Raw genomic sequence first — 16,271 nt, 5'->3', positions numbered from 1 at the left:
AAAACAACATCTCCTTCATATCAGAGATAAAAAGACAACCGTGAGGTACATAAGAACAATCATCTTTCCACCTTTACTCTATGCTGCTGAAATTTGGGCGTCAGCGGCACCATCAATGAAGAAACCACTCTTTGCCACAGAATTCTGGCTCCTAAAGTGGGCCAACAGGAAGCACAACCTTCCAGCTCTGATTCATACCACGCAGCTTGCCAACTCTCTCGGAATTCCACGGCTTCCCACCTTAATCGACGACCAACGCCTCCTAGCAACAGTCAAGATGATAACAGGCATAATCGCAACACCTTCATTCTGGGATACCTGTGGCTGGAGGATTCCCCCTGCTGCCCTTAGGGCCAATCCCGAGCTCTACTCACATTCAGCGAGACTCCATCTCTCGGACAGGTTCCTCCCTCAGCAGATGTTCAAGCAAACCCAGGCACTTGACACCGACCTGAACAAATTCGCTGTTGACCGGACTTACAGGAAAAAAATTACGTTTACTAGGACTAATCAGCAATGACATGTGTACCTTGCATCTGTTCCCGTCTGATTGAGCTGGTGCTCTTATCTCGATGTTAAGCCAGCTCAATCAGACCTAACTCTCGTAAGGAGTTCTCTCCTTTGTATAAAAATATGTTTTCTTTTGTAAAATTACCTGTTTTTGTAAATTAATTGTTCTATTTTCCCGGACGTTTCGGGATTCTGTAAAAATGTAAACCCCTGGCTTTTTGGCCGTGAAGGGCATTAAAGATTATCTCTCTCTCTCTCTCTCTCTCTCTCTCTCTCAATTATGCAAATTTTATTGCAGATTTTGGCCATTGTATCCTCTTGAACTTACTTTAGAAAAAACTAATTTCTGTAATAACACTGCTAATTATTTGGAGCTTTAGTTGATCTTTACAAAAAAAGAATCTTTCAACTTTGAAGTTATTAATTATTCCCACTGGTTTTCCAATATTTCTAATAGTGTCCACTCCAATGTCATTACTCCCCAAATTGTTAGAATTGCTACCATACACTGATGAGCCAAAACATTATGACCAGCAAGTCTTTATGCAAATTGATGCAACTGCAGGTGAACTACGGCACGTGCGCAGGTCAGGACACGGTAAAAAAAACACCTCATACTGAGCTCCGTTAATCAGTGTTTCTCTTGTTCTTCAGATGGGAAAGGCAGCAGACTTAAGCGATTTTGACAAAGGCCAAACTGTAATGACCAGACATCTGGGTCAGAGCATATCCGAAATGGCACGGAGGATGGGATGCTCACGGTCAGCTGTGGTTAGTACCTACTGAAAGTGGACCGAGGAGGGGGAACCCACAAACCACCAGAAAAGTGTTGGATGACCACAGCTTATTGATGTTCGAGGTGAGCGAAGGCTCTCTCGGATCATATGTGGAAACAGAAGGGCGACTGTGGTGCAACTAGCCGGTAATTAGAATGCTGGTGACGGGAGTAATGCGGGAGTAACGTTCTATGTACAACACATAGTACATTGAACCCTGCTGAAAATGGGGATGTGTAGCTGCAGACCACTCCGAGTGCCCATGCTAACCACGGTTCACCAGCGACAGCTCCTGCAACGGGCACGCGAGCATCGAAACTGGACCTTGAGTGATTGGAAGAAGGTCGTCTGTCCGATGAATCAAGTTTCCTGTTCCATGGTGCCTGGATGCACCGTGGGACAAAAACAAACAGGTGGCAGTGGTGTCATGCTTTGGGCAATGTTCTGCTGGGATACCCTGGGTCCAGTCATCCATGTGCCAGGCACTCTGACATCTAACACCTACCTAAACATCATTGCTGACCCGGTACACCCTTTCATGGCAATGGTCTTCCCCTCTGGCAGTGGTGTCTTTCAGCAGGATAATGCGCAATGTCACACCGCCCGGATTGTTCGAAATTGGTTCGCAGAACATGGGGAAGACTTCCAGGTATTGCCCTGGCCTCCAAATTCCCCAGACATCAATCCCATCGAGCATCTGTGGTTTGTGTTGGAACAGCAACTCCGATCTGCTGGACCTTACAGGAGTTACAGGATCTGCTGGTTACGTGTTAGTACTAGATACCACAAGACACATTTAGAAAATCTTGTAGCTTCCATGCCTCGCCGGGTACTAGCTGTTTTGGCTGCATGTGGAGGACCAACATCATATTAGGTAGGTGGTCATAATGTTTTGGCTCATTGGTGTATGTAATAACTACAATATTGCTATTTCCAACCTTAATTTTTTTCATAAACTCATTGCCAGTATTTTCCTTTATCTTATTTAAATTATCATTTTCATAAAGCTCTTAACATATCAACCATAATTTTTTTTTTTTTTTTTTTCAAAATCCATTAACTTACTACAGATTTATCATCTTTTTTTTTTTATTATTTTCTTTGTGGTTTGCATTGTGTATCTCATTGTGATATTTCACACACATTTGGCCTCAGTGTTACTGCCAGGTGCCGGTCAAAATTTCTCACTTTTTGCTTTAATTTGTAACTTTAAATATTTATTTCAAAATTTTTTTCAGATAATACTTTCACACTTCATCCTAACTCAATATGATTTGTCCCACATTGTATCTGCTTATATCTCACTTTATATAGGCGCATTATAGCCAAAGTAGCTTATGCACCATCAAACATCCATATCAACAACAAAATCTCACTTTATCAGCCTTATTTCACATTTTTTTACTCTAGGCTTGCACATTATGTATATAGCATACATTAAATAGTTATGACTACATTTAGTATGATGTCTCTATGCAATATATATGCATTTCTCTCTCTCTCTCTCTCTCTCTCTCTCTCTCTTTTTTTTTTTTTTTGTTGCATTTACCTCTTTCAGGCTGCCAGATGCCACTATACATCATTTACAATTTCTAGTTTTGAAATTTTTTTTTATCACTAGGTGCCGCTGTCGTATAACTTTATATTTGTATTTCATTAGTTTGCATTTTGTACTTTTAGTTTTGTTTTGTCTTGTATACAATTGTTTTACTACCTTTTCCTCACATATCTCTACATCTTTAATTTTCCTTTCTCAATCCATAACTTACTCATGGATTTTTGCTCCTCAGCTGCCATTTTTTTCAGACTATATTTGTAAAGGATCCAAATCACTTTGAAGTAACACAGCCAGCTCTGATCATTAACCACTTTCCAAATCTTCAAATCACTGGCAAACTTGAATAGCTTCTCCTGTATTCCCTTATCAATATCATTAATGAAGGTTCAGAAATAAGGGCAAACTCCAGCTGAGTGACTCTACTTGCTACAACAAATAACCATTCTTCCACTGTGAAGAATGACCCCCAGTTCTTGTTTCAACTAAGGATCTTCCCTGTAATTCCAGCTTGTGTGTTTAGTTTATAAAATAACCTCTCATAAGAGACCATAGCAAAAGCTTTGCCAAAATGTAGATATATAATGCCAAAGTTATTTCTTGTCCAACTGCTTTATGACCTCATCATAGCAATTAAGCAAACTGGTCAAGCAAAATTTCCCCCTCATGAATGTATGCTGTAATCCTTTGAGGATTACATTATCGAGGTGGACCATTTCATAACTCTGTGATCTTTCTGATCATACAGCTGAAACTCACCAGTCTGGATGTAGTTTTCCATCACTTCTTTAGGTCCTCCTTTATGACTTAATATGGCCTAAATTTAGATACCTTTATGTCTAGGATATACAAGTCCTGGGATTTATTCTCAACCCCTCTCTCATTTTATAAAAAAAAAATCAGAAAATGAATCACCTCACAGGTTGCACTTGGAGAAGCTCTCCTGCTTGCTCCACTAACTGTTGAGTGTGGATTAATAATCATAGTTCTAGCTTTACAAGCTTGCATATTACAGTGATGCAGGAAATATCCATTAACTTGTGTGGTTGGCTATGCACATGGTGCTTAAGATCTGTACAGAAAAATGTGAAACAAAACTTAACTACAGCTTTTTTTCAGTATGCAATAATCCATTATTGCCTGATCAACTTGACTGCTTCAGCTGTATTTTTCTACGTTAGACTGAAAATAAGATCCAAGAATTCTAATACAATGGTTTTGTGAGCTAGAGATTACAATTCTTTGTGTTCCTTGGGTGAATCTGGTGCGTCTCCTCATATCATGCTACTGCACGTGGTTAATGCATGTTGTACCTTGTGCCACTACTGGTGTCTCGGTATGGATTTGGTGTTACTAGAAAAATCTTCTCAGATTGGTCTTCAAGAAAGGAATGCAATTTATTCCTGTTCTTTGGAGAATCTGTCATCTGACACATGATTTGGACTTGAGACCTGATTGTCACTTTTATTTGGTGTTATTTTTTTTTAAGAGTAAATCAGTAAATTGTAAATGTGAATATCCATTTTTTTTTTTGTTAAGTATATGGTGGGATTGCCAAGGTTTGGCAAGGACCACCTAGTACAATAAATTTTAAAAAATAAAAAAAATTGCTAACCTTTTTATTACTGCAGTTTTTTTTTTTTTTTAATGCTACATGATATTTGGAGATGAGATGCCAACCAATAAATGTCATTCCCACAATTTTTATATATATATATTTTTAACTAAATATAGGAATGTCCCTACCATGACTAAAATGGAAATCACCTTCAGCATTATGGAATATGCTGCAAATGACAAAGCATAAACATTTCTCAGGATGAAGAGTAAATATTACTCTTCAATGGTTACAACCCATTCAAGGCCTTATACACCTCAATCAGATCAGCTCGCAGGTGCCTAGTCCCCAGCCCCTGCAATTTGCAGAACTTAAGCCTCTCTTTGTAAGAGGATCACTTCATTCCCCTCACCAATCTTGTTGCCCTTCTCTGTACACACTCAAGCAAATCTACATCCTTCCTAAAATGAGGCCCCCAGACCTGTACACAGTACTCAAGGCGTGGCCTGACCATTGCCTTATACAGAGGGACAATCAACTCCTTTTCCCTGCTAGCAAAATTCCTATATATCATTGACAAAACCCCATGACCTGCTCTGGCAGCCTGTCTGCATTACTCAGAAAACTTCATATCTGACTGCACAATTACTTGTGCAGTCAGATATTTTTAATTTTTCTACCACCTTAAGTGTAGTAGTAGTAGTAGTAGTAGTAGTAGTGGCATGTGATGCAAGAAAGCAAATGTATGAGCTTATGCAGCATCAGCCAAAAAAAAAAAAAAACACACCATTCCCTCCAAATGCCTGTCCAATTCCTCCTTACATTTATTCAACCTATCAACTTCCACAACGACAGATGGAAGTTTGTTCCAGCAATTAACCACCCGCTGGCTAAAGGCAAATTTCCGCACATCTATTCTACATCTGTCTTTTCTTAATTTGAATTTATGCCCCCTTAGGTTCATAATCTGAACAAGTGGAAGGATCCCATCAGAATTCAGCGTGCTCAACCCATTCAAGGCCTTATATACCTCAATCAGATCACCGTGCAGGTGCCTAGTCTCCAGTCACTGCAATTTGCAGAACTTAAGCCTCTCTTGGTAAGAGGATCCCTTCATTCCCCTCACCAATCTTGTTGCCCTTCTCTGTACACACTCAAGCAAATCTACATCCTTCCTAAAATGAGGCCCCCAGACCTGTACACAGTACTCAAGGCGTGGCCTGACCATTGCCTTATACAGAGGGACAATCAACTCCTTTTCCCTGCTAGCAAAATTCCTATATATCATTGACAAAACCCCATGACCTGCTCTGGCAGCCTGTCTGCATTACTCAGAAAACTTCATATCTGACTGCACAATTACTTGTGCAGTCAGATATTTTTAATTTTTCTACCACCTTAAGTGTAGTAGTAGTAGTAGTAGTAGTAGTGGCATGTGATGCAAGAAAGCAAATGTATGAGCTTATGCAGCATCAGCCAAAAAAAAAAAACACACCATTCCCTCCAAATGCCTGTCCAATTCCTCCTTACATTTATTCAACCTATCAACTTCCACAACGACAGATGGAAGTTTGTTCCAGCAATTAACCACCCGCTGGCTAAAGGCAAATTTCCGCACATCTATTCTACATCTGTCTTTTCTTAATTTGAATTTATGCCCCCTTAGGTTCATAATCTGAACAAGTGGAAGGATCCCATCAGAATTCAGCGTGCTCAACCCATTCAAGGCCTTATATACCTCAATCAGATCACCGTGCAGGTGCCTAGTCTCCAGTCACTGCAATTTGCAGAACTTAAGCCTCTCTTGGTAAGAGGATCCCTTCATTCCCCTCACCAATCTTGTTGCCCTTCTCTGTACACGCTCAAGTAAATCTACATCCTTCCTAAAATGAGGCCTCCAGACCTGTACGCAGTACTCAAGGCATGGCCTGACCATTGCCTTATACAGAGAGATAATCACCTCCTTTTCCCTGCTAGCAAAATTCCTATATATCATTGACAAAACCGCATGACCTGCCCTGGCAGCCTGTCTGCATTGCTCAGAAAACTTCATATCTGAGTGCACAATTACTCCCAGGTCTTTTTCATTTTCTACCACCTTAAGTGTAGTACCACACAGTTGGTACGTTTCTCTGGGGTTACTTCTACCCATATGTAGTACTTTGCATTTGTCAAGGTTAAACTTCAGTTGCCACTTCTTAGCCCATATGCCCAAATTATCTAGATCCTGTTGCAGTAGCACACTGCCATTACTGTCATTAACAACCCTGCCAACCTTTGTATCATCTGCAAACTTCGACATTAAGCCTGATATACCTTCATCAATATCATTGATAAATATACAAAACAACAGTGGACCTAACACAGAACCCTGTGGGACTCCACTAATAACATTAGTCCAAGAAGAGCAGCACCCATTGATTACCACCCTATGTCTTCTAGCACTTAACCATCCTTTTATCCAATGTAGCAACTTACCCTTAATACCATTCTGCTCCAATTTGTACAATACTCTTCCATGCGCAACAGTGTCAAAAGCTTTCCTGAAATCCAAATATATGATATCAAAATTATTTTTTGCATCCAGTTCCTTTGTAACCACATCATAATATCCTATCAAATTTGTCAGACAAGACTTTCCCTTAACAAACCCATGCTGTGTCTGAATTATTGCTGCAGTCTTGTCTAGATGATCCTGCAATGCATCTTTAACCAGCGACTCCATTATTTTACCCGGAACAGAAGTTAAACTAACTGGTCTGTAATTACTCGTGTCACCCTTCGATCCCCCTTTGTGAATTGGGGATACATTTGCACATCTCCAGTCCGTGGGAACCTCCCCTGAGTCCAAGGATGCTCTCATAATTATGGCTAAGGGTTTGCTTAGTTGCTTTGCCGCCTCCTTTAATATAACTGGATAGATCCCATCCACCCCAGGTGCTTTTCTTATGTTTAACTTCAACAATTTCTCTTCTTTGCTCTCAGTTATTACAAAATCATTAAGTATCTTGCTACAATTTGATAACTTTCTGCCATTTTCAAACCTTAATAATTCCTCACGTGTGAATGTAGATGCAAAATACTCATTCAGTTTGTTTGCTATCTCAGCAGGATCATCAACAGTCGAACCATCGATGTCAAGTGGACCAATCAGATTCATCCCCTTCCTTTTAGAGTTTATATAAGTAAAGAAATCCTTGCTGTTTTTCTAAGCATCTTTTTCCAAGGATTTCTCGTAATCTGCCTTCGCCTGCCGAACCTCTTTTGTGACCCGATTACAGATTAACTTATATCTGCCATAGGCTTCTGAGTCACTTGATAATTTATATGCATCCCATGCATTTTTCTTCTCTGTTACGAGTCTCATTAGTTCCACACAGTTGGTACATTTCTCTGGGGTTACTTCTACCCATATGCAGTACTTTGTATTTGTCAAGATTAAACTTCAGTTGCCACTTCTCAGTCCATCTGCCCAAATTTTCTAGATCCTGTTGCAGTAGCACACAACCATTAACAACCCTGCCAACCTTTGTATCATCTGCAAACTTCGACACTAAGCCTGATATACCTTCATAAATATCACTGATAAATATGCAAAACAACAGTGGACCCAAAACGAACCCTGTGGAACTCCACTAATAACATTAGTCCACGAAGAGTAGCACCCTGTCTTCTCCCACTCAACCATCCTTTTATTCAATGTAGCAACTTACCCTTAATACCATTCTGCTCCAATTTGTACAGTAGTCTTCCATGCACAAGTGTCAAAAGCTTTCCTGAAATCCAAGTACAAAGGGTACTAGGAAAGTTTTGCAATATGACGCAACAATGAATCACAGGAAGCTGCTTGTTGCTGCATGTTGAGACATGTTCATATGTGCATAGTAGCCGCCGCGCCAAGTCGATGGGCTCAGTTATTCATTAGTAGTGAGAGTGTAAAGTGCTTGCGATGGCATCGTGGTCACGAAATGAGATAAGGACAGTTTTGCGGTATAATTTCGTGCGTGGTTTAACCATAGACCAGTGCTTAGAAGAAATGACTCTTGCACTAGATGATGATTGTCCACATCGTACAACGATATTCAGGTGGTATAGAGAATTCCAAAGGGGAAATTTCACTCTGGAGGATTCTGAGAGGCCGGGAAGGCCACGAACGTCAGTTACGGAGGAAAACGTTACTGCTGTGAGGAAAATGCTTGACGAAAACAGGCGAGTGACCTACCAACAGATAGAGGATACTTTGGGCCTAAATGCACCAGCAATTCGTTCGATTCTGCAAGATCATTTGCACGTGAAGAAACTTTGTTCTCTCTGGGTGCCGCATCGACTGACTGAAGAGCAGATGACACGACGTGTGACTTGGTGCCGGGAGATGTTAAAAAAGTTTGATAAGGGACAATCTCGGTATGTGAACAACATCGTGACAGGTGACGAGACTTGGCTGTACTATTACGATCTGCCGACCAAGGCTCAAAACAAAGTTTGGGTCTTTGATGATGGCGACACACCCGTAATTGTCAGAAAATCCCGATCTGTAAAGAAGAAAATGATAGCTGTATTTTTCAAATCGAGTGGAATTGTGGAACGTGTCGTTTTGGACACACAGAAGACAGTCACAGCTAAGTGGTATACTGAACAATACCTGCCTAAAGTCATTGGATCTATGAAGAACCTGCGGCCAAAGTCAAGAATGGACACCTGGTACCTCCATCACGAAAATGCTCCAGCTCACCGCGCCCAAGCCTGCACCGAATATTTGACCACGACAGGACTGAAACTTCTCAAGCACCCTCCCTACAGTCCAGACCTTGCTCCCTGCGACTTTGCACTGTTCGCGCATGTGAAAATGAAGCTAAAAGGGAGGCGGTTTTTCAGTGATGAGGACCTTCTACGGGCTTGGGACAACGAGTGTGCTTTACTCCCTAGTGAAACTTGGCAGAACTGGTTTAAAGATTGGTTTCGGAGGATGGAGAGGTGTATTGAATGTAGAGGAAATTATTTTGAAAAAATTAAATAAACAAAGCTGTATTGCAAAACTTTCCTAATACCCTTTGTATATGATATCAAAATTATTTTTTGCATCCAGTTCCTTTGTAACCACATCATAATAACCAATCAAATTTGTCAGACAAGAGACTTTCTCTTAACAAACCCATGCTGTGTCTGAATTATTGCTGCAGTCTTGTCTAGATGATCCTGCAATGCATCTTTAAGCAGTGACTCCATTATTTTACCCGGAACAGAAGTTAAACTAACTGGTCTGTAATTACTCGTGTCACCCTTCGATCCCCCTTTGTGAATTGGTGATACATTTACACATCTCCAGTCCGTGGGGACCTCCCCTGAGTCCAAGGATGCTCTCATAATTATGGCTAAGGATTTGCTTACTTCCTTTGCCACCTCCTTTAATATAACTGGATAGATCCTATCCACCCCAGGTGCCTCCACTTTGCTTAATGATTGCAAAATCATTAAGCACCCTGCTACAATTTGATAACCTTCTGGCATTTTCAAACCTTAATAACCCCTCACGTGTGAATGTAGACGCAAAATACTCATTCAGTTTGTTTGCTCTCTGAGCAGGATCATCAACAGTCGAACCATCGATATCAAGTGGACCAATCAGATTCATCCCCTTCCTTTTAGAGTTTATACAAGTAAAGAAATCCTTGCTGTTTTTCTTAGCATTCAGGGTTGAGCGTGCTGAATTCTGATGGGATTCTTCCACTTGTGCAGATTACAAACCTAAGGGGGCATAAAATCAAATTGAGGAAAGACAGATGTAGAATAGATGTGCAGAAATTTGCCTTTAGCCAGAAGGTGGTTAATTACTGGAACAAACTTCCATCTGTTGTTGTGGATGTTGATAGGTTAAATAAATTTAAGGAGGAACTGGACAAACATTTAATTTTTGTTATTTTGTAATTTTTCTTTTTTTTTTTGGCTGATGCTGCATAAGCTCATACACTTGCTTTCTTGCATCACATGCCACTACTATTGTAAGCAGTTTTTCCACAAGTATATTCTTTGTTCCAAAATTTTCTGTTTATACTCCAAAATAACCATACACAGAGGAGTTTATAACTATAGCAATTTACAATTAAATATCATCTAAACTGCTATAGTTGTAAACCCTTCTGACTGTATATGGTTATTTCATATGAATAGAAATGAAGAGAAAATGTATTTTGTGGCATCATCTGGATACTGGTTTCCAGTTTTTTTTTTTTTTTTTTCCAGGCTTGCTTTGGACACTACGGTGTGTGCAGCTATTTGGTGCAAAAAATAGTGGTACCAAATAGCTACACAATTACTTTTTCTGGAACTCTTATGTACTCCTTTCTTCCCATTCTGGAACAGTATGCACTTGCAGTCCAAGCATTTACTTTTATCAAGTAGTATCTAAAATAAGCATAGCTGCAGCTTCTACATTTTAGCTACTATTTGAATAAGTAGGCTACAGAGACATATCAAAAAAAATGTGTAGGGGAAAAGATTAAACTCAAACCTCAAATTTTTTCACAAAAGATATATTAAGCTTTGTACAAAAAATTAGATAAAACACACATCAGTTGCATTGTGACATAGGGAAGAAAGTTGAAAGGGATGACCAAACTCTACCCTTCTAGAAATCACTGATATCAACTCTAGGAATCATTGAATTATCACTGAGTTCAGTAATTACTAATTTTTCTATTTTAAGTTCTTGACCATGAAATCCCATGAATATTCTTGGCCATGAAGTCAATTTAAAAATAAAAAATAAAATAAAATGGATGCTAATGTTTCTTTATTACTTTAGAAATGAATCAAAGTAATGGCAATAGATTGTCTGCCATATTATTTGTCCTAATGCAGACTATTTCTCTTAGGAATAGGCATAAGTAAGAAAAATTTTCATGGAAAAAGAAGGCATGAAATGGGAGTTTTTATTTTGTAAGTTTGCAGGATATTTTCCTAATTTCCAGGCAGTCTTACTGCAAATGGTGTGCATACATGCACCCCTATTTTACCTATTCATGTTACTTACTTGATAATTCCATCTTCAATATAAATATCTGCATCAAACATGAAATCATCATTGACAATTTTTCCACCCTTGATGAGAAGTCTAGTTTGTGAACTCTGAAATATACAAAATACAGAATTAAATTATCAGCCAAAAACAACAATATATCATAACTACAATGCTATATATATATATATATATACACACACACACACACACACACACACACACACACACACACACACACACACACAGTTCAAACTTGGTTATAACGAGCATCAAGGGACCAACAAAATTTCCTCGTTATAACCATTACTCGTTATATCAGTGATAGCGGAGATGGGGAAACCCCTGGGGCCGTTAAACAATGAGCACTTTATATCAGTGATGAGTTAAATCTACCTCTTTTTTTTTTTTAAATTCTCAATAACTTGATAAAAAGATATTTAAAAAACAAAAGAAATATTAGAGAGAAAAAAATAATATAAGTATATACCTAGATATTATTTGTATTAATATGCTTGTATAAACTACAATACACTTAATATTAAACACAATTTGTCTGTAATTTTAAAACCATACACTTAATACCAAACAATTAATTTCTCTGTAATTAAAAACAATACTTTGTGCAATTTTTATTGTACATGTTTTCTATAATCCAATAAAGAAAGAAAGCACTAATTGCTGAAATAATATATGAAAAATAGAAAAAATTATTCTGAGAAACTGAAATCATTGGATTTTTCAGTTTTGAAAAATTAAGAAATCCAATGATCTCATGTGGAATTTGTTTCCCATACTGTTAGGGAAAAAAAAACAAGTGTTTAATGCAGGGTTTTATACATGTTATAAAGTAGCCCATAGGTAAAAAAATAAGATATGAAGGACGGTAAGCATAATAATATGATAATTCTGTTGGTCCACTGAGAGAGAGGTTTCATCAAGTTGGTATCAATACAGTCATGGTAGCCTGGAGAAAAATTTCAGAGTGACTGAGAATTGAGGAGAAGAAAAAAAATAATAAATAAACAAAATTATATAAACATAGTAGGAACCTCTGTAAAATCCAACACTTTACAATCTGGAATTCTTTATATCAATGACCACATTTGTCTTTAAGAATCCATGAAAAAAAAAAGAATAATACATTTTTCCATTAGTGCTATAGCTTATTCAGTAAACTTTAACTTAGTGCAAAGTTAGTGACTGGTCACATGGCACTTGCCTGAACCGGTGGTCAGCTTGACACCACTTTAGAAACAGCTCAGACTGAAATTGCCCACTGTGGGTACAGTTGAAAAAATGCATAGTTCTTTGGATAATGTGGTTAATCTCCTCCATAAACAGAGCCTTACTAAAAATGACAATAGAAGTGTGACAATAAAGTTCCCAGACTGATGCTGTTGTGGTCATGTTCAATGAGCTTGAAAATAAATGAAGTGGTATGTTGCAGTTCAAGCTTCCTATAATAGATGGTGATACAGAGAATGTGCAGTAGGCTGACAGGTTGCAAGTAACAACCTGTTATGCTAGTTTTTGCAATGAAGCCAGGAATGAATATCAAAGTTTGCTTTAAACTAGGGTAATTTGCAACAGAAATATATGTAATGTTAAAAACTGTTTATGGTGGTGAAACATTGTCATAACATCATATTTGTATGGTATAAGTGGTTAAAAATGGACACGAAGATATTCGGGATGACCCAAGAATTGGGCATTCATTAACCTCTCAAAACGAAGACAGATGCAAAAGTTCAGGAAATTGTGGCAAGAGATCATTGTTTGACCCTCAGAGCGATGGCCCAGAGTTGGATATGAATAAGGAAATGATCTGTCAAATTCTGCATGAAGATTTAGGGAAAAGGAAGGTCTGTACAAAATTTGTGCTGCACAGCCTCACGAATGTGAGCAGAAGTAACAAAGAGTATCATCATGCAAGAACTTCATCCAGACTTGTCAAGATAATCCTAATTTCCTGGACTGTATTGTCACTGAAGATAATGTTGGGTGTTTCAGTACAACCTAGAGAAGAAGTGTCAGAGCATGCAGTGGACTTCAAAATCACCATCAAGACCCAAAAAGTTTTATTTGTTGTTTGGTTTTTAGGAGCATTAGCAACTAAGGCCATATTGCTCCGGGGATATGCGGTGGTCATTCCCTGACCTTTCCACATCCTCCGTATTTGGTGGGCACGGGCTCAAACCCTGGTCTAGATCAAGAAGCGTGTGCTACGCACTGCAGCTCCTGCCCACCTGGCTACGGAGGCGCCAAGTTTTATTTACAGAATTCCAGGATCAAGAGGATGCTGTTCATGTTCAACAAACGGTGTAATTCTTGTGAAATTTTGCACCTGAAAGGGGAAGAGAGTCAATACTGCACGCTACATATAAGTTCTTCAAGACTACTAAAGTGCATTTCTCAGGATCAACAGTGCATTGATGTGGGATTTACTTAAAGATGTAGTAGTAGCAAATGTACAAGAAACCAAGTTTATATAGAATCAGCAAAAAATAAAAACAAAAAAAACCCTATACACTTCCCATCCATACCCTCCAAGAAGCTGTCTAGTTCTTTGAATTTATTCAAACCATCCACTTCCATAACAACAGACGGAAGACTGTTCCAAGAATCAACCATTCACTGGCTGAAGGCAAACTTCTGCACAACTATCATCAACAAAAATTTATGCCTGCTAATATGTGTAGTCTCAGAAAGAGAAAGAATGCCATTAACATTGTTTACTCAATCCATTCAAGGCCTTAAACACCTCAATCATATCACCCTGCAATAACTACCATCAAGGGTAAAAGGGAAGGGTTTTTGCTGTCGTAAAGCAGACAACAGTGGTCTAAGATAGTTTTTAAATTATATGTATAGTGGGACCAGCTGATGATGTTACCATCAGCAAATTCTAAATGGGAAGCATTCAAGGAAATAATCATAGAAGCTACTAGGCTTTTCATACAAACTAAGAAATACAGTTCAAGGCTTAGACCTAAATGGATGTCAGATGATATAATGAGACACTTGGAAGAGAAGAAAAATGCATGGGATGCATATAAATTATCAGGAGATAGAAGCCTATGTAGAAGTCTATGGTAGATATAAACTAATTTCCAATCAAGTCACTAAGGAGGTCAGGCAAGCTAAGACACGTTACAAGAAATCTTTGGCAAAGGATGCAAAGAAAAGCAGAAAGACTTCTTTACTCATATAAACACCAGAAGAAAGGGAATGAATCGCATTGGTCCACTTGATATCGATGGTTTAACTATTGATGATTCTGCTCAGGTGCGTACGAAACTTTTAACATCTGTAGTGAGTTCTTCAGTTGTATATATTTTTCCCGTGGTCGTACATGTGTTCTCTGTGTCAAATGTACACTACATGCCTACCAATAATATCCACCTTTTTAATTTCGTTTTGGCATAAATTTCATTAAATTTTACTCCATATTCTGATTGTTTATTTACTTTTGTACTGACATAACATTTCACATGTATTTTTGAAACAGAGATACAATATTGTTGTTTTACTTACGATACTGATGGTTGATTCTCTGATGAAGACACTAAGGTTGTAAGTTATGCAGCAATATTCCTTTTTAGTGTATTTATATATTTTTTTTTTCACATTAATTTATTTCATTGCCTTACTCCTACTTTATTCCTTTTCTACTTATTCACTCCTCTTATTTCTCTTCTCTCCATTACTTTTATCACTAAACTAATATTCATCATAGATGTTGGGTTTTTCTGATTATCAGTGGCTCTAGTCCTCAGACTTTTTCCTTATTCCTTTTCTTTTACATATTTTTATTATTATTATTATATATATCTTCTTTTTTTTCTTTTGTGTGTGTAATATCCCACTGGAAGGGTAGGAGTATGTTATTCTTTTTCCTTCTAGAGAGGTTCTGTGACACATCATACACTTAGGTCATAGTGTGCCAATATATACAGCATTAGTTGTAATTAGTGAACACAATTTGAAAATTTTCATGCCAAACACATTTTTTAGATTTTGTAATGAAAAAACATTTTAAATGTCATTTATTACAAAAATATAATTACTATAAGGACTGTTTTGTGACAGGTTTCTAATTTCTAACTTAGGACCTTCTCAATGTCTTGGCTTAAAGCATTGTGGTACATGATACAAACATTAAATAGTTTTGTAAATTACATACATTCTAAAAATAGCATGCAACAATATACAATAATAATAAATCTAAAAAATGGAATGGAAGTTTCTTTATTATTCAATGATCCAGAGAAATTACAACAAAAACTGGAGATTAGGCTGTTTTAAATATAGTGGTAGCAACCTTAGTTGTGATCTTTTGTTGTGTATTGTGCCTGTACAAGTTTGGGGCAACTGATAGGCATGTTGCATGGGATGAAGAAAGTAAAGGATTGGGGGATATATGTTTTCCATATTCTCGAATTTTCTGAAATTTAGAAAATTGCAATATAATATATCATCAGAAATTTTCAATGGAGTCCATTAAGCTCTGTATGTTATTCTTTTATTTGGAAATTGACTTTTGCGGTAAATGCAAAATTGCCCAACTCTTTAGCAAATTATCACAAAATTAGTTTTTTTTTTTTTTTTTTTTTTTTGAAAAAAAGTAACAGGATTTAATAATTATTCTGCTAAGTAAACATAATCACAAATTTCAAAGTACCATCCTCCTGGTGGGTAGCACCCACGATTATTTAGCTCATGTCAGAATTACCTCTTTACTGTGAGTCATATCCAAGTTAATTTAAGTTGGGCACAGAATTACTCTGTACATCCAGGAAGCAACTATGAGTTGAAGGAGACGCTCAAAATAAACTACTCTACAGACAGCTGACT

At 37.8% G+C, this 16,271-nt stretch overlaps 1 protein-coding gene across 4 annotated transcripts in view; it reads right to left on the bottom strand.

Moving 5' to 3' along the window:
• Positions 1 to 16,271, bottom strand: part of CRMP (Collapsin Response Mediator Protein) — a 272,256-nt gene that overhangs the window by 151,054 nt on the left and 104,931 nt on the right. For all 4 annotated transcript variants that reach the window (XR_016546993.1, XM_090374441.1, XM_090374444.1 and 1 more), the window contains one exon: positions 11,430 to 11,524. Coding sequence is in view for 3 of the 4 variants with exons in the window: in XM_090374441.1 (XP_090230567.1) it covers positions 11,430 to 11,524 (95 nt within the window). In the remaining variant the exon portion in view is untranslated. The remainder of the gene's footprint in view (positions 1 to 11,429; positions 11,525 to 16,271) is intronic.

Source organism: Mastigoproctus giganteus, chromosome 5, assembly GCF_048544385.1.
Source record: "Mastigoproctus giganteus isolate SK-2022 chromosome 5, ASM4854438v1, whole genome shotgun sequence".
NCBI classification, from domain to species: Eukaryota; Metazoa; Arthropoda; class Arachnida; order Uropygi; family Thelyphonidae; genus Mastigoproctus; species Mastigoproctus giganteus.
The sequence above is the reverse complement of the archived record's forward strand: the minus strand, read 5'-3'. Positions and strand labels throughout refer to the sequence as shown.